Here is a 24,782-nt window from a genome sequence, read left to right as displayed (position 1 = left end):
TAAAATAGTAAAAAGTATAAGCTAGTAAGACAAATATTAAAAAGCACAGAGTAATGGTAAAATTTATCTTATGTATATTCTGCCACAATAAAAAGCCATGTAGAGTAACCAATATAAGCCAGAAGACTAATGCAGTACATATGCAGTCTATTATAATTGCATAATGAGACCCAGGTGAAGGAAAATTCCAACATCCTTACAAAAGCACCAAAGGACAAAAAAGCATCAAAAACAAACAAACAAAGTCAGACATTAAAAGGGAGGAATTTTTCATGCCATGGTAAAGCTGCTTCTTTTTACCAAAAAGAAACGAGTAAAAAAAGAAATGTCCAAATCATTTCCATATCCCTCAAACCACAGTGTCAAATACTTCTTTTAATTTCTCTATTACTCATGGCATACAAGAAATCCTCCTTTGAAAGTAGGAATGCACTAGAGAAAAAAAATACTCCAAATGCAAGAAAATTTATGTAGTGGACAAACATGACCATCCAACGTGGCGTAATAATCTAATCTTAGCACACTTGTCTCATACAACCGCTAGACTGCAGTGACGGTACAAACTCTCCTTACCTAAAGGAATGTGAAAAGGCTTGCAATCTGTAAGAAGCCAGAGTGAGCATTAAAAAAGAAATGAAGTTCTGATAAATCTAAAACAATTAAATAACCTGCTTTTAAAACTGTTGTATAATGTTTTACCTGGGCTCTCACGTGCTACACAATTTCAGTCAGCATAAAAAGAAATGAGAGCCCCTAACAGATGTATATTTAATCGTCAAAAGAGTTCCAGAAAGCTATGTTTATTACATTATGCTTAGATGATGATAGTCCCAATATACCGAGCAAGGGATTTAGTTCTTTTGGTACCAAGTGTGACACATTAATTGGCCAAACCTATTCGACCAACAAAATTCTGGTTGTAAAACCTACTTGCCCCACAAATGAAAACATGAAGCCATGCACCCTGAGCATTTTAAAAACACAAATCTTGCATGCTGACAGAAGCAAAGCTGATTTAAACCATGTTTGTCATTTTCAGCACTATTCCAATCCACAGGGGAGGAGTGGGGCACAGAAGCACTGTGACGTGGTTTTATCAAAATGGCAAGGAAAATTCTGCAGTCTAATCTAAAATACAAATGCAAATTAAAAGCCACAACTCAAAAGCAAGATTTGGAGCTAAACATGAACACAGTTATAGCTTACAGGTTAGTACATCAGAGCACAGATGAGCTTGTTGTAATCACCCCCTGGTATAAAAAATGTCACATACAGAAAGTGAAGCCAAGTCTCAATCCAAGCATGCACCTCAACACGCCTGTACTCATCCCCCGTAAATGCCAGGCTCTGCCCACAATCACAACTTCGCAACTGCAGAGACATACTTGCCCTGCATGGTCATGAAGGACTAAAAAGACACAGAAGTTCACAACCAGAATTTTTCAGCAACCTTGAATGGATTCGTAAAAGGATCATTTTGAAGCGAGAGTGCTATGCCTAACAGAACAGAGGCAAGCACCTCTGGGCCTGGTGGGAAGGACTGCCTTCCCTCACTCCAACAGGAAAATCCAGCATCAACCAGAGGCAAAGTCAGGAAACAAATGCAACCACAATAACATTTTAATTTGCCTCAGCTACTTAATGAGCAAGGAAAAATGAAAACATACTTTACGTCTTCCAGCTTTTTGGTGATAACTGAGCCAACAGATGAAAAAGCAGCTGAAGCCTTCTGCCCAGCCTGAGACAGAGTTTCAGATGTCTTCTTGTATCTATATTAAATTATAAACAAACAGAGCAAAGAAAAGTCAGCTAACATTTTCTAGTATCAATTATTTCAAGAGCAGTGGTCACCACCTGTTGGAGAACTCTCAAGGGGGAAAAAAAAATGGCTAGGATTCCCAGGCACTTTGGTAGACCAAGGTGAGAGGATTACTTGAGCCCAAAAGATTGAGACCAGCCCAGGCAACATAGCAAAACCTTGTCTCTGCAAAAATATTAGCCAGGTGTGGTGGCATGTACCTGTAGTCCCAGCTACTCAGGAGACTGAGGCACAAAAACCGCCAGAGCCCAAGAGGTCAAGGCTGCAATAAGCCAAGGTCATGCCACTGCACTCCAGCCTGGGCAACTCAAAACAAAAACAAAAACAAATTAAGGACTAAAATTCTTCATAACTGACTGTGTTCAGAGGCTGTAGTGAACTGTGATGGTGCAGAAAAGAGTCTGGCCAATTCCAGCCCAGGTCAGAAAACTGAGGGAAATGGTAACTGCACATTTGCCAATCCAGTTTATGGGAATTGGAACAACGGAGAGTAAACAGAGAAGAACTCTAGTTCTGTCTACTCCTTCTCAAATTCAATATATGGCACAACACTGGGAAGACTGGAGACCATGTCTCATCATCTCAAATAGCAGCATCAAGTATGATTCAAAATATGTAGTTTATAGAAAATTTCAACCTCTGAAATCTGATAGAAACTCATCTTCTACAATAACTAAAAGAGACAGGATTCAGAATGCTAGTGTAATTACTACATTTGTGAATAAATATTCTTACTGAATATAGTGAATACTTTCATGGAATTCGAATCAGTACCTTATCTTCATTGTCTATCTGAATACTTTAATAAAATTTCGACAGAATAAAAAAAATTATTCATAACCACCAGGGCAGCATCATAACCTCATCTTATATTCAACCATCATTTCTGGCACAATCTTCTGCAGAGGCCTAGTCCAGCCAGAAAGACAGAGGCCGAAAAATGCAGGACCAAAGAAATCAGGGTTAGGGCTAAAAATAGCACAAAGATAAAAATGAGTGGAGTCTGAAAAACAATTATACGCTGTTTCCTTCCTTTTTCACATAAGCCAAACAAAACAAAAATGAAATCAAATTCCTCAGATGCCTTTGACAACTTGATCTCCTAGAAAGGAGCCAGAAGCAAGTATTGGGACAGGTAGGGCTCATGTATTTTATTATTAAAATACATTCTATGGACATAAGGAATATTTTTAATTTTGCATGTCTATAGAGTTACCAAATAAGGCCTTGCTGGACTCTCAACAAAGTATGCAAAAGATGCAATACTCAAGATGATTCTAGTGTGATATTTGCTATAAGACAGAGGTATAATTTACCACCTTCCTGGCTACTCAGGGATGAGAGGAAAGAAAAACAAAAACAATAGGCCAGGCACAGTAGCTCCTGCCTATAATCCTAGCACTTTAGAGACCAAGAAGAGAGGATTTCTTGAGCCCAGGAGTTTGAGACCAGCCTGAGCAACATAGCAAGACCTCTTCTCTACAAAAAAATGTTTTTTTAATATAATGATTACCAAGCATGATGGCACACACCTGTAGACCCAGCTACTCAGGAAGCTGAGGCAGAAAGACCACCTAAGTCCAGGAAATCGAGGCTGTGGTGAGTTGTGATCACACCACTGCACTCCAGCCTGGGCGACAGTGAGACCCGGCTCAAAAATAAACGATTAAATAAAACCAAAAAACAGTGACAACAAAATATAGAAACGAATATGGTACCTACCAAAAAGGTTAAGATCCCCACATTACCCTGTCAAGATGAAATATCAAGGACAAATATGATTTATAATAATACAATCAAAGCATAGTTTTCCCACTGTTAACTTATAGGGACAGACAATAGACCAAAAAAGTGGGCACCCAAGCACTGCCATGTCAAATGCAACTGGCCTCACTGCAGGTAGTTAGATTGCAAAACAACTCCCAGGCTCACCAGCTCAGCAGATGGCACTGAACAGAGAAGACAGAGCAGTGTAGAATCTGCTGCTGGGAACTGGAAGCACAAAACTGCACAACAATAATGCTCTATCATAATGTGTGTGACCAAAAAGACAGAAAGCTTAAGGGATTGACTTCTGCCACAAGCACATACCAGAGACTGTGACCTCAACCTTAGGATACATATGGAGCAGGGTTCCATAAAAAAGACTGGCTCCAGCACTGAATTCAAATCTCAACTCTACATTTTGGGAGGTCTGTGACCTTAAAATTTATCTGAGTCTATTTCTTTATCTGGGGTTATCTCACCACTCACTCTACTGGGTTATCCTGAGGACTGAATGACACAATATACATATTTGTGGCAAGTCAATATATACCATGCATGGAACTTTAGTTTTATTTCTTCAACTCACAGATGAGACTGGTTTTCTTTCTAGTCTCTAAGAAAATGGTCTGGAAAACAAAAGTTAGGAAAGAGGCAGGTATTCTTGAGAATTGGAAAGAATGTGCCCTTTGTAGTCCAAACAAAAGCTGCAGAGGGATAGGTGTGGAGGCTCATGCCTCTAATCCCAGCACTTTGGGAAGCCGAGGGGAGAGGATTACCTGAGCCCAGGGGTTCGAGGCCAGCCTGGGTAACATGGTGAGACCTTGTCACTACAATAAATAGGAAAATTAGCTGAGCATGGTGGCATGTGCCTGTAGTCCCAGCTACTCGAAGCCTGAGGTGAAAGGATTCTCTGAGCCCAGGAGATCGAGGCTGCAGTAACTGAAAGAGTGTCACTGCATTCCAGCCCGGGCAGCAGTGAGACTCCAACTCAAAAAAAAAAAAAAAAGAAAAAAAAAAGCTGCAAAAGTATCCTCGTCATCCTTCTCTTCCCCTCCCCAGACAAAAGGAGCAAAAAAGTGTCCTTTACATTATCTAGGAAATTGTATGATCAAGGGAACATACGCAGATGTTGCTGTCACATCTTGCCACCCCTTGGCAATGTTCTGTTTGAGTTCTTGTAGTGAATTGATTCCAAGTTTCCGCTTGATCTCTGCTAGATGCTTCTCTTTTGCTGCTAGCACTTGAGACAGAGTCTGGATTTCTTCTTCTACCTATGAGAAAGGGAGTTGGGGCAGGAATACAACTAGAGTCATTGAGCAAGTTAAGATTATTAGTGCAAAACTATATGCAAAACTTCAACATCGTTTTTTAAAATGTCTGGATTCATTTCTCTTTCTCTTTCAAATCAACAATACTATGAAAGAACCTGGTTACTTGCTGATCTCTCCCACAGAGCTTCTCTCTTCTCTTCCATGGTAGCTCTTTATATTACCATCCTGAACTGCCCTTGGCCTTCTCCCCTCGATCTGTACTTCCTATTCAGCTTTCTCGCAGAATTAGGACTCCAAATCCTTATGCAGATAACACTCAGATTACTCTAACATCCACTCTCCTAACCCCTGGGTCTGCCTTTCCAGCTAGACACTTCTGTATGAATGCCCACAAAAACTTGCATTTGTTAAAATAATTTCCATCCCCCATCAAAACATACACAACCAAAGCAAACCCAAATTCAGACTTCTTGCATATTTCATGTAAGTTTGTATTGGATATGTCCATCCTGGTGTCTGCCAAAGTCACAGCCATAATAAATCAAACTGTTTCCCCCCAGAGAGTCCCACGAAAGTTTCATGGGAACTCCCTGATACTAACTGTCCACACTCAGCTTCGTGGTTCGAGGGGAGCCTCTGACCCCAAAACAGCCACCCATCGAGTGGCCAAGAACTAGTGATGAGCCTGGTGTGAAAAGAGGTGTTCGGCAAAGCAGTCCCTCTCATTCAGGACTCTGTTTTGAGAACTGAGATGACACTGGGAGTAAAAGCTGGAAAGATCTGGAGATATACATAGGGTAGAGTGAGAGGACAAGAGGTTATGGAAAGATAACCTACACTTGAAGAAGCCAAACACCGTGAGCAAAAGCTATGAAGGAAAGAAAGCTGGGCTCGGTGGCTCAGCCTGTAATCCCACCCCTTGGGAAGCTGAGGTGAGTGAATTGCCTGAGCCTGCGGGTTCGAGACTCGCCTGGGCAACTTGGTGAGACCTCATTTCTACAATAAATCAAAAAATTAGCCGGGCTTGATAGCGCGCGCCTATAGTTCCAGCTACTTGGAAGGCTAAGGCGGAAGGATCGCTGGAGCCCCAGCAGGTCAAGGCTACGGTGACCGGGAGTGGCCACTGCACTCCAGACTGGGCAACAGAGTGAGACTCCAACTCAAAAAAAAAAAAAAAAGAAAAGAAAAAGGCTGACAGAGTAGAACAAAAGGCTCTGCCAGGAAAACAGGAGATGGCAGATTCACAGAGAAAAGCAGACACCATATGGAGGAGGCTTTTTGTCCCAGGAAGTTGAAAAGCAGAGTCTCTAAGAATATTACTATATAAGACCCCTAGAGAAATGCTTCTCCTGGCTTACTGCAAAGCCATAGTCTCAGCTGTGACCTGTGCGGCACTTCCGCGATTTCAAAGATGACATAGCCTTTCCAAACAACATACAGAATTGCGAAGTCAACTGCTAATTAAATCCTTAGAGGACAAGAAACGACAAAAATTAGTTCAATGGAAAGAAGGCTAAATCAATTGCAATGAAGCTGCCCCCCAAAACAGAATAACCTACTACGTAGCTCGTAGATGGCACAAAATGGACCGTCAGTTCACCAGAACAAACAGGCCATCTCTGTGCTTGTCAAAAAGGATATCAAGTATTGGGCCTAGTCTTGGAAGTCACATGGAATAAGAGATGGAAACAGCAACAAAAGAGGAATAAATAAGGTTCAAAATGAAGTAAATTAAATTATTTGCCCAAACTCATCCAACAGGCCAGGCACGGTGGCTCACATCTAAAATCCCAGCACTTTGGAGGCTGAAGTGGGAGAATTTCTTGAGCCCAGGAATTCAAGACCAGCCCGGGTAACACAGTGAAATCTTGTATCTACAACAAATAAAAAAATTAGCCAGGTGTGGTGTTGCACACCTGTAGTCCAGGTGCTTGGAAAGCTGAGGTGGAAAGATTGTCTGAACCCAGGAGATCAGGCCTGCGGTGATTCGTGATCGTGCCACTGCACTCCAGCCTGGGCAACAGAGTGAAGCCCCAACTCAAAACAAAAAACTCCTCAAACAAATAATGTAGGAACTGAATTTCAGCCAAGGTTTTCTGATTCCATGTCTCAATTTACCAGCGGAATCCCCATGTCTACTTTCACCTTCCCAATTCTTCTCTTTACTCTGAACTCCAAATCTTTAGGTATTTCCAAGAATAGACATAAATGGTAGGTTTCCTACCTCTCAACACTTTTCTGAGATATTCACGTCCCCTAATAAAAGTTAGAAAGAAAGACCACTATCAATCTTTCTGAAAAATGTACAACACAGTGTATTCCCAGCTCTGTTGTTAGTTTGTGCTGACATACCTAGTCCAGCACATCATAGCTACATTTCCTTAATTCAACATAAACATAAATTCACAAATATAAAAAAGAGTGGCCTTAAAAGCATAAAGGAAAGCATGACTAAGAATCTCTGATGATGGCTGGGTGTGCTGGCTCACACCTGTAATCCCAGTACCTTAGGAGACCGAGGAAGGAGAATAAACTGAGCCCAGGAGTTCAAGACCAGTCTGGCCAACACAGTAGCAAGACATCATCTCTAAAAAAATAAATAAAATTTTAAAAATTAGCTGGGCATGGTGGCACGCACCTGCAGTCTCAGTTACTTGGGAGGCTGAGGTGAAGGAGCACCTGAGTCCAGGAGGTCAAGGTTGCAATGAGCCGTGATCGTGCCACTACACTCCAGCCTGGGCAACAGAGTGAGACTCTGACTCGAAAGAAGGAAGGAAGGAGGGAAGAAGGCATTGAGGGAAGAGAAAAGAATTTCTGATGATGGCTGGGCACAGTGGCTCATCTGGGAGGCCAAGAAGAGGAGATCACTTGAGGTTAGGAGTTTGAGACCAGCCTGGCCAGCACAGCAAGACCCTGTTCTCTACTTTTAAAAAAAATTTTTAATGAAGAAAAGAATCTCTGGTATATTTATCACTGTATACAAAAAAAAAAAAACTCAAAACGGAGGGAGGGAGGAAGGAAGGATTGGCTTCAAAAGCACCTGTCTCCACAACACAGCCAAGAGTAGAACAAAGCCATTCCTGCAACTGAAGAGTCAAGCATATGAGCCACCAGTGAGGTCCCTTAGAACAGCGGTCCCCAACCTTTTTGTCATCAGGGACTGGTTTTGTGGAAGACATTTTTTCCACAGACGGGGTTGTGGGAGGATATGCAGTCAAACCTCACTGTTAACATTAATCTGTATTTGCAGTTGCTCCCTAGTGCTAGCATAACCACCTGAGTTCCACCTTAGATCATCAGGTATTAGACCCTCAAAAGGACCGTGCAACCTAGATCCCTCACATGAGCAGTTCACAGTAAGGTTCACGCTCCTATAAGAATCCAATGCTCCTGTGATCTGACAGGAAGTGGAGCTTGGGGTAATGCAAGCGATAGGCAAAAGCTGCAAATATAGATGAGCTTCGCTCGCTCACCTGCTGCTCACCTCCTACTGTGTGGCCTGGTTCCTAACAGGCCACAGGCTGGGCCATAGTTGGCCCTCTGCCTTAGAAGACATTCACTAGTATTCCTCTTGTTCGTTTCCTACTTCTCAGACCCATTCACCCACATACCTATTTTTCACGTAAAACAGACTGCTATCACCCTCTTCTATCTCCTCTCCCCTACGTACGTCCTCCTGAACAAGTGCTCTCTTCTGGGAACTAACTGGAAGATCCCACCCTGTGCTTAAGAAACACAAATGAGCTCACTGAACATGGCAGCAGCTCCTGGGATTCGTGCTCTTCACAACCTGGCTCGGGCCTACATGTGAGCAACTATGTCTAAGGGGCCTGCAGTTGGTATCGATCTTGGTACCACCTACTCCTACGTGGGTGTTTTCCAGCATGGAAAAGTAGAGATCATCGCCAGTGATCAGGAAAACCGAACCACTCCAAGTTACGTCTCCTTGACTGATACCAAACAATTGATAGGTGATGCCACAAAGAATCAAGTTGCAATGAACCCTACCAACAGGGTTTTCAATGCCAAACATCCGACTGGATGCAGATTAGATGATGCTGTTGGTCTAGTCTGATTTGAAGCAGCAGCCATCCATGGTGGTGAATGATGCAAGCAGGCCCAAGGTCCAAGCAGAATACAAGGGCGAGACAAAAAGCTTCTATCCAGAGGAGGTATCATCCATGGTTCTGACACAGATGAGGGAAATTGCAGAAGCCTCCCTTGGGAAGATGGTTACCAATGCCTGTAGTCACAGTGCCAGCTTGCCTTAATGACTCTCAGCATCAGGCTACCAAAGATGCTGGAAATATTGCTGGCCTTGATGTACTTAGACTTATCAAGAGCCAACTGCTGTTGCAATTGCTTGTGGTTTAGACAGAAAGCTGAAAGAAATGTGCTGGTCTTTGATCTAGGAGGTGGCTTTCCATATATCAATCCTCACGATTGATGATGGAATCTGAAGTCAAGTCTACAGCTAGAGACATCCACTTAGGTGGAGAAGACTTTGACAACCGAATGGTCTACCATTTGATTGCTAAGTCCAGGCATAAGCATAAGAAAGACATCAGGGAGAACAAGAGAGCTGACCAGTGCCTCCGTACTGCTCATGAACACACTAAGCATAGTTTCTCTTCCAGCACTCAGGTCAATATTGAGATTGATTTTCTCTCTGAGGGAGTCGATTTTTATATCTCCACTGCCCATGCCCGATTTAAAGAACCGAATGCTGAACCTGTTCTGTGGCACCCTGGACCCCGTAGAGAAAGCTCCCCAAGATGCCAAACTAGACAAGTCACAGATCTATTATACTTCCTGGTTGGTGGATCTACTCATATTCCCAAGATTCAGAAGCTTCTACAAGTCTTCTTCAATGGAAAATAACTGAATAAGAGCATCAATCCTGATGAAGCTGTTGCTTATTGTGCAGCTGTCTAGGCAGTCATCCTATCTGGAGACAAATTTGAAAATGTGCAAGACTTGCTGCTACTAGATGTAACTCCTCTTTCCCTTGGTATTGAAAATGCTGGTAGAGTCATGTCTATCCTGATTAAGCGCAACACTACCATTCCTACCAAGCAGACACAGACCATCACTACCTATTCTGAGAAGCAGCCTGGTATGCTCATTCAGGTTCACGAAGGTGAGCGTGCCATGACCAAGGATAACAGCCTGCTTGGCAAGTTTGAATTCACAGGCATACCTCCTGCACCCTGTGGTGTTCCTCAAATTGAAGTCACTTTTGAATGGATGCCAATGGCATCCTCGATGTGTCTATTGTGGATAAGAGTTCAGGAAAAGAGAATCAGATTACTATCACTAATAACGAGGGTCGCTTGAGTAAGGAAGACATGGAACGTATGGTCCAGGGACCTGAGAAGTACAAAGCTGAAGATGAGAAGCAGAGGGACAAGGTGTCATCCACAAACTCACTTGAATCCTATGCATTCAGCATGAAAGTAACTGTTAAAGATGGAAAGCGTCAAGGCAGATGAAAGATGAGGACAAACAGAAGATTCTTGACAAGTGTGATGAAATCATCAGCTGGCTTGATAAGAATGAGAATGCAGGGATGAAAGAACATCAACACCATCAGGAAGAGCTGGAGAAAGTCTGCAACCCCATCATTACCAAGGTGTACCAGAGTGCAGGAGGCCTGCCAGGAGGAACGCCTGGGGGACTCCCCGGTGGTGGAGCTCCTCCCTCTGGTGGTGCTTCCTCAGGGCCCCCCATTCAAGAGGTTGATTAAGGCAGCCCAAGTATAGGGGTAGCACTGTTCTACACAGTTAATACAAAACACTGAGGGGCCCAAATGAGTAGCAAATTCGGTGGCAGTTTTAAAGTTGAGCTGCTACAATAAATTACTGGGCATTCTCAATACTTGAATATGGAACATTCACACAGGGGAAGGAAACAGCATTGCACTTTATAGGCACTGTATTATTAAGTGGAAAATGCAATGTCTTAAATAAAGCTATTTAAAAACTGACACCATAAAAAAAAAAAGAAAGAAAGAAACACAGATGACGGTGCACTTCACGTTCTAACAGGAATGCTTCTTCACCTTTGCAAGTTCTTTTCGTAGCTCCTCCCGCTCCTCTTCTGACAGGGTCTCTGTGGCACTGATCGTGGCAGCGACATCTTCTCCTTCCTCAGGGACTGGGTCTGTTCGCAGCAGACCTGGTTGGGGATTTAAAAAAAAAAAAGTCTGTCAAGTGTGAAGGCAAAGGAAAATCCTCCTGTGGGCTCCTCCGCCATCCCAGCCAGAAGAAAGTCAGTTAGGTTAGATCCACACATCATCTTTCTGGACCTTCGAAGGACCTGGCTCTCCCAGGAAAGGACAAAAGAAAAGTCTGGACTAACTGCCAGAAACCACCAACTTAGACTCTGCAGAAATACGAACTGAGAAAACAGAGCATAGTCTCAGCTTCTGTTCACAGTCTCGGTCACAATAGTCACTACAGATCAGAAGAGTTGGAGGCCTGATTGGGATCTTGCCAGGGCTTTACAATGCTGCGCTGGTAAATCAGTAGAACTGAGAGAGAAGATTTTGGGCCCTTGCCACTAATCTAGGGGGAGAATTTGTGCAAATCTTCAGTTTCTTAGGGTGATCAAATCCAACAATGAATGAAGGAGCGACCACTAAAAGAACGAGATGCCCTAAAGAAGACTTATTCCACGTCTCTCCATCAGTTAGTGTAGTTAGGGAACACCTTGTTGCAGCTTTTAAAAATATTTATACAGCCAGGCATGGTGGCTCACACATGTAATTCCAGCATTTTGGGAGGCCACGTGGGAGGATCACTTGAGCCCAGGAGTTCGAGACTACCCAGAGCAACACAGCAAAGCCTTGTCTCCACAAAAAAAATTAAAAATCAGTCAGGCATGGTGGTGCGTACCTGTAGCACCAGCTACTCAGGAGGCCAAGATGAGAAGACTGCCTGAGCCCAGGAGGTTGAGGCTGCAGTGAGCCATGATTGTGCCATTGCACTCCAGCCTGGGTGAGACCTCGACTCAAAAAATAAAAGTATGTATTATCCAGACCTCTTTTAAAAATACTGTATTAAAAAAATACTGTATTACTTGATGACTGAGCTTTCTGGCACCACTTTCAATTTTATTATTTTATTTACTTTTTTCAGTTGAGTTCTCACTCTGTTCCCCAGGCTGGAATGTAGTGGCATGATCACAGCTCACTGCAGTCTCAACCTCCTGGGCTCAGGCAATCCTTCCACCTCAGTCCCTGGAATAGCTGGGACTACAGACGCATGCCACTGTGCCTGGCTAATTTTTTCATTTTTTGTAAAGATGAGGACTCACTGTGTTGCCCAGGCTGGTCTCTAACTCATAGGCTCAAGCAATCCTCCCTCAGCCTTCCAAAGTGTTGGGATTACAAGCATGAGCCACTCTGCCCGGCCTCTTTTTTATTCTTATTTTCTAGAGATGGGGTCTCACTCTGTCAACCAGGCTGGAGTGCAGTGTCACCTTTAAATTCTGCATGTGAGGTGAGTACTTAAGGCGAGTACTTACAGGCCTCCTGTGCCTTACCAAGCTCTGTCCACCCATTCCCATGTCACAGAGATTTCAGAGTCTCCTCAGAGGCCCAGGGAAGGTCTTCTCCTTGGCCCACTCTTTGCCTCTTCCTGACAGTGAGTGTCACAGCTACTGCAGTTGTTCCCACTACCCCCCCAGGATCACTTCTGAGAAGTGTCGGTTCAACCACAGCAGCACCATGGCAACACACCCAAAGCAAGGTGCAGAGAAGAAAAGGAAGGGAGAACACCACGCTGTTGAACAAGCAGTCAGCATCATGGCAAACATGCAAGAACTATATGAGCCAAGGAGGTAATGTGTGTGTACATGGTACAAAGGCACAGGGCACAGGGTCTATTATAGACTCATTGTTGAATAGTAGTTAATAATTATAACAACAATAGTCACCAGCATGACAGTACCAAAATGGTGCCAAGCTGAAGGGTGTTTACAAAACTGTGCAAAGCATAAAGGTAATGCAAATAAAACCACAGATCGGGCTAGGTACAGTGGCTCATGCCTGTAATCCCAGTACTTTGGAAGGCTGAGGCAGGAGGACTGTTTGAGTCTAGGAGTTTGAAACCAGCCTGGACAACATAGCGAGACCTCATCACTACAAAAAATTTTTTTAAAAATCAGCCAGCATGCCTGTTGTCCAAGTTCCTCAGGAGGCTGAGGCAGAAGGATCACCTGAGCCCAGAAGGTAGAGGCTGCCGTGAGCCATGATCATGCTATTGTTCCAGCCTGGGCAACCGAGTAAAACTCTGACTCAAAAACAACAACAACAAAAATAAATTGGACTGGCAAACAGATATAATTAAGCTCTTGAACACATACACAAGACCTGATGGGTACAGTTCATAGGTAGAAAAGCTCAATGAATAATTGCTTCTGTAGGTCTTCTTCCAAAATATCTTCGAACAAACTGCCCAAGTAATATTTCTATGTAATAGAAATCTGATCATGTCTCTTAGGCTTTAAGTTCTTCCGTGGTTTCTTACTATTTTCAAAGTGAAGTTCAACCCGAGTGGGCGCATAGGCCTTACTGAACCCAGTTCTTGCTAACGGCACTGGCATATCTTACTCCAACTCCTGCCAAATCGTCCTGTGAACAAGGTGCTGTCTACACGCCATCAGAAACCACGTGATGTGTGATTTACCCTCCCTGTCAGATTATGTACAAAAGGAATATGAGATTGAGGATGGGAGACAAGTACATGGCAAAAGACAAAGAAGGGGGAGAAAATTTGATTCATATGTATTAACACTGAATACATGAGCCACTGTGAGGGGAAATGTATATGTTATCTCATAAAAAGAAAACATCGAGCATGCCACTGCACTCCAGCCTGGGCGACAGAGTGAGACTCTGACTCATAAAGAAAAAAAAAAAAAAAGAAAATGTCTTGCAAGTGACCATCACATAAGGTAACATGGTAAGAACTAGAAAGATGTACCCATCAACATTCTTTATTTTTACTATTTTGCTCAGAATTCCCAAGTTCTCCAACTAGAAAAGACCCCAAAACAAAACATAACAAGATTCACGAACCAAACCATGACTTACGTAGCAAAGACTCATTCATGCTTGCTAATAAACACTTTTGCAAATCTACTTAAACAAAGGGGGAATATAATATCTGATTGCTAATAATACTTCATGTGTACTGCCCAATTCCCAAAAGAATCTTAGGGGATTCTGATAGTATTCAAGCATTCAGTTAGGCTACCAAAGAAAATAAACCTCTCAGAAAAGGCGACTAAGGGGTTGTCCAAGGTTTGCGTCAGGTCCGCCAAGATGACCTGAGATTTTATATTCAGCGTCTAAATCAGTAATTACTTGTCCGGCTTCTTCCATGTTAGCCTGTAGATGGCAGCAAATCACCAACCTTAAAATTTTAAAGGCACTGTTTTAAGATCAACAGGAAAAACATTTTAGAAAATAAAGGACACTAAGGAACAACAGAATGGTAGATACCAAAATCACCAGGAAAACATGACAGTCATGACTTGGGAAAATTACTACCCACAGCCACCATTACAGAGTGTATTCTATTTATATCCAAATCTGAGCTAAGTGGTCTAAATATTTATGTGTGAACTTCTGTAATGTAAAGACCATGGTCACTATTTACAGCTGAGAACACTGAAGCTTACAGTTTGTTAAGCAGTTCATCCTAATTAACACACCTACATATTGGTGGAGTTGGGATTTTGAGCCCAAACAGTATCATATGAAAGCAGATACTTCAAATCACTGATCTGAAAGACAGAAGTAGGAGGAGGCTGAAGGTCAGATTTGGAAGGTATCTAGAAGCAATAACAAATAAGACTGTAAAAAGTAAAAGAATCAGCCAGGCTCAGTGGCTCAGCCTGTAATCCCAGCACTTTGGAAGGCGAGGTGACTAGACTGACTGACCCAGCAGGTTTGTGACCTGCCCAGGTAACTTGGCGAGACCTTGTCTCTACGATAAATCAAAAAAATTAGCCGGGTCTGGTAGTGTGCACCTGTAGTTTCAGCTACTTGGAAGGCTGAGGTGGAGGGATCGCTGGAGCCCAGCAGGTCAACTGCACCCCAGCCTGGGCAACAGAGTGAGACTCCAACAACAACAACAACAAAAAGTAAAAGAATCTGGCAGATGAGATCAAAAGTAGTCTTCATCATTTCACCATCTACAACTCAGGAAAATTTGGGAACTGAAATTTTGCTATTTCCTACATGTTCAGAATCAGATGTATTTAAAATGATGTATTTAAATGAAAATAGAATCTGGCTTTTGGGAGAAAAGGTTATTGATTACTCATTCACAACATGAAAGTTGGGAAATGGGCATATCTTAATGTATAGATTACATAAAACTATAAATAATCCAAAAATTCATATTTGTTCATTAATTTAGTGTTTCTCCTCAGAATCTGATGGAAAGCTTTTTTTTTTTTGAGTTGGGGGGTCTACCTCTATCGCCTACTGCACTATCTGGAGTGCAGTGGCTTGATCATGACAATTATGGCTCACAGCAGCCTTGACTGCCTGGGCTCATGTGATCCTCCCACCTCAGCCTCCCGAGTAGCTGGGACTACAGGTACACACAGCCACACATGGCTAATTTATTTTTTTTGTAGAGGCTAGGTATTACTAGGTTGCCCAGGCTTGTCTTGAACTCCTGGGCTCAAGCAATCTGCCCGCCTCGGCTTCCCAAAGTACTGGGATTATAGGCGTGAGCCACGGTGCCCAGAAAGCTATTTTTAAAAGATAAAGAAAGGAAAGAAAATATGATTAATATTTACTGACGTCATATACACTGGGCACTGTGAGAAGGGATTTACACGTTATCACATAAAAATCACAACACCTTACAACCAATACCTGATGAGTAGTGTTTATTCCCATTAGGAAACTGAGGCCTTCTGAGGTTAAGGTTACATAATGTGTCCAGAGACAAAGAGGCGAGATTAAAACTCAGGTCTTTCTGCCTCTAGTCTCTTGCTCCTTCATATATACCTTTTCTTACAGAAATACCAATGAAATACCAAGGACACAGAGCTGAGTCTTTCTCCACAGGACTTTCTACTTCCCTGAGGGTCTGAGAACTTGTGGGGACTCCCTGGTTTAAAGTCAGAGATTGCCTTATCAAACCCAGATGACTGAAAATTAGTGAGCATTTGTTCCTTCCAGTTATTAACATTTTAGCCACTGCTTTAATTCTTCTTCACCTGCTTGTGCCAACAGACTATCAGCCTGTATTCAGTTCCATCCATGGGACCCCCTGAAAAGTTTTAGCTGAAGGAGTAACAAGCCAAGATTTGTCTTTTATTCCAGCATCAGTGTGGAGGGTGGTGGCCCGAACCAGGAAGAGCTTGGAGACCGCTAACAGGGTGATCACTGGCTGCTCAGTGACTTGGGGGGTGGAGGTGGGATGTGAATGGAGAAGACAAAGCAGAGATGTACTCCATCAATCTGAAGATACATTTTTACATTTTACCTCTTCATGATGCCTTGTACAATTAATCAGCCAAGCAGTCACTGTGACATGGTTATCACCCACAAACACACTTCAAAATTTAAATGGGGCCAGGCACAGTGGCGTGCAACCTGTAGCCCCAGCTACTTTACAGGCTAAGGCAGAAAAACTGCTAAAGCCAAGGTTGGCCTGGGCAACAGTCAGACTCCATCTCTCTCTCTGTTTTTTTTGCAAAAGGGGTGCCAGTGGCTTAAAAAATTCCAGATCCAATTGCAGAGTTCTCTTTTAAGAAAGGCTGCAACACAGACATTTTATGTGAGTATAAAAAATAAATAGAACAGACAGACTACTCATAGTTGAAAAGCAATCTAAGTAAGTTAGATAATGGGGATGAAGATGTTTTAGGAAAATGTTTACTTTTTTATTTAAAAAATACATATATGCGCATGGCTAGGAGTGGTGGCTCACATCTGTAATCCCAGCAGTTTGGGAAGCTGAGATGGAAGGATCCCTTGAGCCAGGGAGTTCAGGGCTGTGTGAGCTATGATTGTGCCACTGCACTCCAGCCTTGGTAACAAAATGAGACCCTATCTCTCAAAAAAAAAAAAAAAAAAAGTACACAGGAGTTAAATTATAAGCGACAAGAAAGCTTGTTTTAGTTTAACTAGCAGTATGTTTCCTCCCTTAATGAAACTCAAATAATAGTGCATCTTACAATCTGTGGTGTCTTAGATTTGATGACTTCAGGGACTCTGTGAGTAACCTGAGGAAGATTAAGTGAAAATGTGAGTGAGTGTGGTCGGAGAAGGGAAAGACCCTGGCCAGCTGACAAAGAGCAGGGAAGAGCTGTCTTGAACAGTCTCTAGTCCTAGACTATCAAGTCCTGCTGTCACTGCCCTATCTCTCCACCTCAGAACCCACAGTGTTGAGAACAGAGTCAAAGTTAATATATGTCATATTTGAACTGATTTACTGGTTAAAGATTTCATCAAAGTAACTTCCTCTTTACTTTCCCGTGCATAACCACCTGTTTGCCACACACTTCCGCAGACTTCAACCAGGAAAAGAAACAGAAGCCTTTTAAAAAAAAAAAAAAAGTAGAGCCTACATTTAAAGCATGAATAATAACGTGGTGAGTATCTACCTCTCTGTTCCTCTGCTCAGGGGCTGTGGGTACAGCCCCACCACTCGCCCCTTTCGGACCACCCACCTAAAGGGTTCTCTTCATTTCTTCATCTTTGACTTTCATTCCAATTAAGACCAATTGCTTCAAGACTTTCCATGACTATCAATTAAAGCCTTTTTAGCTATCTTCATACAATTTTGGATCTGAAAGCCTTCTGGATCACTTAATTCGGATGCTTCATTGTATAAAGATGAGGAAACCAGAGACAGATTTTTAAAAGAGTAGAAAAAGACAAAGCATGAGCTTCAAAATTAGATGGGGCTGCAGGTTAAATTGTATTGCTTTAACAGATCTGTTCAATTTTCTAACTTCCTAACCTCCTAAGCCCTGGTACGTGACTATGTCTTTACTTGCAAACAGGGTCTTTGCAGATGTGATCACGTTAACATGAAGTTATACCAGATGAGGGTGGGCTCTAACCCAATGGCTTGTGCCATTCTAAGAAGGAAATGTGAACACAGAGACCCAGAGAGGAGGTCACATACACACAGCACACAGAGCCACAGGGAGAACACCTGTGATGACAGAGTCAGAGACTGGAGTGACGTGGCTACAAGGCAAGGAAGGCAGAGGATAGCAAGCAACCCCCAAGAGCGAGAAGAAAAAACGAGGAAGGATCTCCCTACAGGTTTCAAAGGGAGCGTGGCCCCGCCTACACCTTGATTTCGGACATCCAGCCTCCAGATCTGACAGGAAAGACATGTCTGTGGTTTTAAGCCATTCAGTTTGGTTATGCAGACCTAGGAAACAAATCCAGATGAAAAAGGGTCTACGGGCTGATCCCGCCACCTGCCAGCTGGGTGACCTCCTGTGACCATCTTCACGCTTTCAAAAGCTCCAAACCTCTCCCCTGCAAAAAGCGGGTGCACAGGATTCAACGCTCCCCACTTGCCATGCTCTGCCACGCAGCCTGACTCTTCCTCTTCTTCTCCTCCCCCTTGGAGGCTCAGATCTCAGGTCTCACTCCCCATCACTCTCAAGCTCCCATAGCCCAGCACTTGACGCCCCATATCCCCTCAGCTGAGGACAGTCCTGGTCATTACCTCACTTGGCAACTCCGAGGCCTCGGACTCTGAGCTTCAGTCAGAAATCTCCACTCCTTTTTTTTTGTTTGTTTGAGCTGGAGTCTCACCCTGTCGCCCAGACTGGAGTGCAGTGGCCGCTCCCGGACACCGCAGCCTCAACCTGCTGGGCTCCGGCGATCCTTCCGCCTCAGCCTTCCAAGTAGCTGGAACTACAGGCGTGCGCTACCATGCCCGGCTGATTTTTTGATTTATTGTAGAGATAAGGTCTCGTGCCCAGGCAGGTCTCAAACCCGCAGACTCAGGCAATCCACTCACCTCAGCCTCCCAAAGGCGCGGGATCATAGGCTGAGCCACCGAGCCCGGCTGAAATCTCCACTCCTTTACTCCTCCTGGTCTCTCTCTTCCTACCTTTCTGAGATGCGGCTCCATTTCTCTCTCCTGACGTCTGTTTCACTCCTCACCTCCAGTCCCACCACTGCCCCCCAGCGCAGGCTCTCACTAGTTCCTCTTAAGTTCTTGCCCTTAAGCCCCTGGAAGGCCTCTGTCCTCCCTAATCCACTCACCGGGCTGCCACCACAGGGAGCTTTCTAGAGTTTATACCTGACCACGACACTCCCTCAAGTCCTTCACTGGCTTCACAACTCCTAAAGCTCCTTGCTCTTGACCACCTCCACCTCACTCGCTCTAGCTCCTGTCACTGCCCTCACCCACCTGAAATTCCTACTGTACCTCCTCCAGGGCAACTTGCTTTTTTGGTTTTTGTAGAGACAGGATTTTACTATGTTGCCCAGGCTGGTTTCAAACTCCTGGGCTCAAGTGATCCTCCCACTTCAGATTCCTAAAGTGCTGGAATTATAGGCATGAGCCACCACACCTGGCTTTTTTTTCTATTTTAAATAGACACAAAGTCACTTTTCTAAAGAAATACAACTTCTATCTCATATGCAATCTGTCCAAAGACTTTTTGGAGAGGCCACCTACCTTCGCATTACAGAGAAAGTGTGGGGCACAAATGGCATCACAGAGAAAGACTAGAAAGTCAGCTGCCCCCAAGAAAATTCAGCTAGGAGGGAAGAAGATGCCAGAAAAGGAGTATAAGATATCTGTCTGAAGATCAACACTGTCTATCCAAGAATTAGCGTACAACTGAACCCTAGAAGCTTCTCTGGAAAATAAAACTGCACACACCTTTCTTACTCAGTGTTCAGAGAGACAACAATGGCTTGAAGACTAGAACAAGAAACTTCAGTCTCCAGGATTGTTTTGTTTAAGCACAAACAAGAGAAGATATGTATACTAGAGACATAAAAAGAAATTTAGTTAAACACATAGTTCAAAGTTGTTGTTTTTTTTTTTCATTTTCTTTTTTTTGCAGGGGATTCAGGGTCTCACTCTGTTACCAAGGCTGGAGTGCAGTGGCACAATCACAGCTCACCACAGCCTCAACCTCCTGGGTTCAGGTGATCCTTCCACCTCAGCCTCCCTTGTAGCTGGGACTACAGGTACATACCATCCTACCTGACTTATTTTTTTACTTTTTTATTTTTATTTTTGGTAGAGACAAGATCTTGCAGGCCGGGCATGGTGGCTCATGCCTGTAATCCCAGCAATTTGAGAAGCTGGGGTGAGAGGATTATCTGAACTCAGGAGTTTGAGACCAGTCTGGGCAACATGGCGAGACCTCATCTCTATAATAAATCAAAAAATTAGCCAGGTGTGGTGGCACCTAGCTACTTGGAAGGCTAAGGAGGAAGGATAGCCCCAGACCAGCAGATTGAGGCTGCAGTGGCTGAGATTGTGCCAATGCACTTCAGCCTAGGTGACAGAGATATTGATTCAAAAAAAGCCTGTAACCCCAGTGCTTTGGGAGGCTAAGGTGAGCGGACTGCCTGAGCCTGCAGGTTCGAGACCCGCCCAGGCAACTTGGCAAGACCTCATCTTTACAATAAATCAAAAATTAGCCGGGCGTGGTAGCGTGCGCCTGTAATTCCAGCTACTTGGAAGGCTGAGGCGGAAGGATCGCCGGAGTCCAGCAGGTCAAGGCTGCAGTGGCCGGCAGCGGCCACTGCACTCCAGTATGGGTGACAGAGTGAGACTCCAACTCAAAAAAATAAAAAATCTATGTTGCCCAGGCTACTCTCAAACTCCTGGGCCCAAGTAATCCTCCTGCCTCAGTCTCCCAAAGTGCTAGCGTTACAGGCATGAGCTACTGTGCCTGGCAACTAAGTACCTTTAGTGGTAATATTTTAAAAGATTGCAAGATATTTTTTCCCCTTATAAGTCTATGCTCAGGGCTCTCACTCTCTGTGCCTTGTTGTTTCTGGATGCAATAAAATCCCAGGAGAAGTGAGAGGAACATTCAGAGGTTCCCACACTAAGATGGTTCTCCTCAGGAGACCCGAAAGATAAAGCATCTAGTTAAGACAAGGCTTCTCAGCCACAGCAGAATGCACTTTCTGAGCTGGATAATTCTTAGTGGTGGGGGCCGTCCTGGGCACTGTCCTGTGTAGCATTCCAGGCCTCTACCCACTAGATGTCAGCTGCAGACCCACACCCACAACCAGTTGTGACTACCAAAACATGTCTCCAGACATAGCCAAATGGCCACAGGGGGGCAAAATTGCCCAGGTTGAAAACCACTGACTCAGGGCAAGAAAGCATTTCCAATGACAGGAACAGCTGGGACCTACTGTCTAACACTGAGTACCTTCAGAAGAAAGGGATGCAGGAGTCCGGGCCATGATAACATGTGATTTGTAAGGCTGTAATTTTTCCATATTTGCCCATGGTGAGAGTAGTAAAACCTCAGGTGGGGGAAACGAGTTGAGCAATTGCAGTCGAGGCAGCAGGGAACAAAAAAAATCTGAGGACACATGATCCACTCTACTTAGGGGATGACCCAGGAAGTTCAAAAGCCTGACTGGGCAATGCCAGGGTTACTGAAGAAGAAAGGCAACAGACTAGGGGAGAAGGGAGGTACACTAAGGCAAGAAGGAAAAGAAGGGGTTGGGAGTCACAGCAGGTGAAAAGCCCTCCCGGGACTCAGCTCCGAAAGCAGGGCACTGAGCGGTGGTCAGTGTCTCACCCAAGACAAAAGGTCACTTCTTCACAGAAAGACTAAAGAAGGATGAAAAGAATGCCAAGGTAAAACACATTAGCATTTTCAAATGCTTTACTTTCTCCTTCTAGATATTTCTAAACTGACCATTAAATCATTTTTATCTTAAGGCTGGGCTAGGTGGCTCAGCCTGTAATCCCAGCACTGTGGGAGGCTGAAGTGAGTGGATTGTCTGAGCCCGCGGGTTCAAGACCAGCCCGGGCAACTTGGTGAGACCTTGTCTCTACAATAAATCAAAAAATTAGCCGGGCATGGTAGTGAATACCTGTAGTTCTGGCTACTTGGAAGGCTGAGGTGGAAGGATCATCAGAGTCCAGCAGGTTGAGGCTGCGGTGGCCGAGAGTTGTGCCAATGCCCTCCAGCCTGGTGACAGTAAGACTCCAACTCCAAAAAAAAAAAAATCGCTTTCATCTTTAAAAAAAAAAAAAGAGAGAAAAAAATCTACAATTACCTCAGAGACATCTCCTTTCCCCAATGCTCTGCTTCCACCCCCTCTAAAAGTCAAGTGTAAAACCAGTAACTGGAACACTGCACGAAAAAGTGGCAAAGGTCAACTATGGAGAAACTTTGGGATTCCCCAGAGAGGAAGTCTCTTCCATTCTTAAATTTCCTCTCTAGGAATAAGAAAGTTCTGCATCTCTTCAATTCGGCTCTGATTTTTATTTTGTAAACCATAGGTACGTTTGCTATTTAAGACCTTTGCAATCATGATAAACTTTTGAGAAGTGGTAACCACTTCCCTAAAAAGAAGGGAGAATGACACAAAGTAGAAATCAAAAAGGGCAAAACAGAATGAAAAGAAGAACTATGACTAAGGAATTGCAGTTTGATTTTTCAGTCTTTTTACTGCTGTCACATTTGGAAGTCTCAACTAAAATGTCAGATTTTTCTCATTACTCGTATTCCCTGAAGTCACTCAAAATAACCAAAGATGCTATAAGCCAGCACAGCATCTTCCTGTACATGAGAAAATTCGTTTTACTTTTCATTTTTTTATTTTTGCCAGGTCTCTATGCAAATTCTTAAGAGGAAAAGAAGTGCTACATGATTAACATTTAGGAAATTATCCTTGTGCATGTCCATCAAATGTAAGAGGAAATGGAACAAGAGACACAAGCTGTGAGCCCCTGGTGTGGACGGTCTGCCCCAAAGACGGAACAGAATACTCAAGTCCAAGTGGGACATAAAGAATCACCAAACTGCCCCCACAGGAAACCCTTGACCAACAGAGAAGCTATGCCTTGACTGATTAACCTGCTGTATAATACTCATTACCAGAGAGGTTGAAGTGTTAGTCTAAAAAAACAAAAAACAAAACCACAGTCTTGGAAATAAGAGACAAGAGTTAGTCCTGGCTTAGACTCACTAAACTTTGTGATTTGGGGACTTCACACATTTCTCTCAGCCTCAACGTTCACATCTGCAAGACAAAATGAAGTATGAACTAGTCCTCACCAGTTTCATTCACTTATTCATTCAAAAAACATTTGTTGAGTCATAAATGTCAAGCACTATTCTAGGTATTTGGGGAAACAGCAGTGAACAATAAAGACAAATTCCAGATTCTGAAACTTATTATAAATCAGTGTTTTCAAACTATGGGTTGTGAAATCCATTTAACAGTACCAGATGAGCGTTTTTAAAAAGAAGAAACAGAATAGTGTAAAATATCAGAATGTGTCACACATAGTAAGGAGAAGTTCCATTTCATTCATAAAATTCTGCTTTAGTTATTGACAGATGCTTGTATTCATGAGGACTGTGGGTCAGAAGGTATAAGGCACTTCTGAATGTGGTTTGGTTGAAGTTACCCAGGGTTAGAGTTCCTGATAAAAGGCCTTATTGCCCCAGCCACTGGCCCTCACTCCACCCTTCACTCTGACTGCTTCTAAGGAACATCCTGCCCATCAATGAATCTCATCACTTTCACATTTGCCCCCATGATGGCATTTTGGGTAAGCAGCAAACAACATATTCTTTTCAGATCCATATCTGAGGAGGATGCCTTTTTCCATCAGTCGTTTTGGCTGCATTGCTTCTCTGCTGATTAAGAAAAAAACATAGAGACCAAAAGCCACAGGAACCGGTAAGGGCGCTTCATGCTGTGTTGATCCTAAGAGCTTCTACAAAGAAATACAGAGGACAAACACACAGGGACTTGGTGTTCACTCCATCATCCTCGCACCATGCTTGATGCCCAAACAGGTCTGCAGGCATCTTATGCCCTGTGTGAGGTCCTGGCACAGAGACTGGTGACCACTGTTCTAAGTCCCTACTTTTATTTGGCTGTTTGAGAATCACTGTGTTCTTGCCAGGTGACTGCTAATGGTGGCTTCTGCTTGTTTTGATGCTTGCCTACCCTCCTTTCCTTCAATTAATGCCAACGACTGCTGGAATCTGAGCCCTCCTGGCTACCTGAGTTGGGTTTTAGTTGTTATCATTCGTTTTGTAATTTTTTAAATCCCACGACCTCAGGTGCCTTCAAACAGCTACAGGAATTGTGAAGATAATTGTTTAAAGTTTGCCTGGAGGCATACCAACCCCTACAGCTGCCTTGGTTTTGACAGGAAACTTCCAAAGGTGGCCTTGAATGTAACTGGGAAAGTGAAAGGAGGTGAAACAGAGAGACAAGAAGAAGAGAACTCAGAGAAACAGGTGGTGTCTGTCTTCCCGGGACTGTCAAACTCTTACACACGAGGTCTACCTGACATCACACAACCACAGTCCTGGCTTCTCAAAGGTTCTTTTATGCCCTCTTGTCACTTAGTCTTTCCTCTGGGATCAAGCTCTAACTTCCCCACTGTGTGCTGCCCTATTCATAAGACTTAGAAAAGGGGCCGGGCATGTTGGCTCATGCCAGTAATACCAATCCAAGAGTTTGATACCAGCCTAGGCAACAAAATGAGATCTCATCTCTACAAAAAAAAAAAAAAAATTAATTTAATTAGGCAGGCATAGCTAGTCCCACCTAATTGGGAGGCTGAGATAGAAGGATCGCCTGAGCCCAGCAGGTCAAGGCTGCCATAGCTGCGATTGTGGCATTGCACTCCAGCCTGGGCAACAGAGAGAGACTACAACGTAGAAAGGAAAGACAAGACAGGAAG

At 43.6% G+C, this 24,782-nt stretch overlaps 1 protein-coding gene and 1 pseudogene across 7 annotated transcripts in view; one reads left to right on the top strand and one right to left on the bottom strand.

The window, feature by feature from the left end:
• The window catches only part of TPD52 (tumor protein D52), a 75,599-nt gene that overhangs the window by 49,084 nt on the left and 1,733 nt on the right, over nucleotides 1-24,782 (bottom strand). For 4 of the 7 annotated variants that reach the window (XM_021713382.1, XM_008060092.2, XM_008060093.2 and 1 more), the window contains exons 2-4: nucleotides 10,919-11,034; nucleotides 4,709-4,857; nucleotides 1,668-1,769 (exon numbers count right to left, since the gene is read on the bottom strand). In XM_021713382.1, the coding sequence (XP_021569057.1) occupies nucleotides 1,668-1,769; nucleotides 4,709-4,857; nucleotides 10,919-11,034 (367 nt within the window). Of the gene's footprint in view, nucleotides 1-573; nucleotides 601-1,667; nucleotides 1,770-4,708; nucleotides 4,858-10,918; nucleotides 11,035-24,782 lie in introns of all 7 variants that reach the window. The other 3 variants (XM_008060091.2, XM_008060094.2, XM_021713383.1) reach the window with 1 other exon arrangement.
• Nucleotides 8,675-10,603, top strand: LOC103262477 (annotated as a pseudogene).

This window comes from Carlito syrichta, unplaced genomic scaffold, assembly GCF_000164805.1.
Source record: "Carlito syrichta isolate Samal-C Ts95f unplaced genomic scaffold, Tarsius_syrichta-2.0.1 Scaffold304514, whole genome shotgun sequence".
Lineage (NCBI taxonomy): Eukaryota > Metazoa > Chordata > Mammalia > Primates > Tarsiidae > Carlito > Carlito syrichta.
This window is presented reverse-complemented; position numbering and strand designations above follow the sequence as displayed.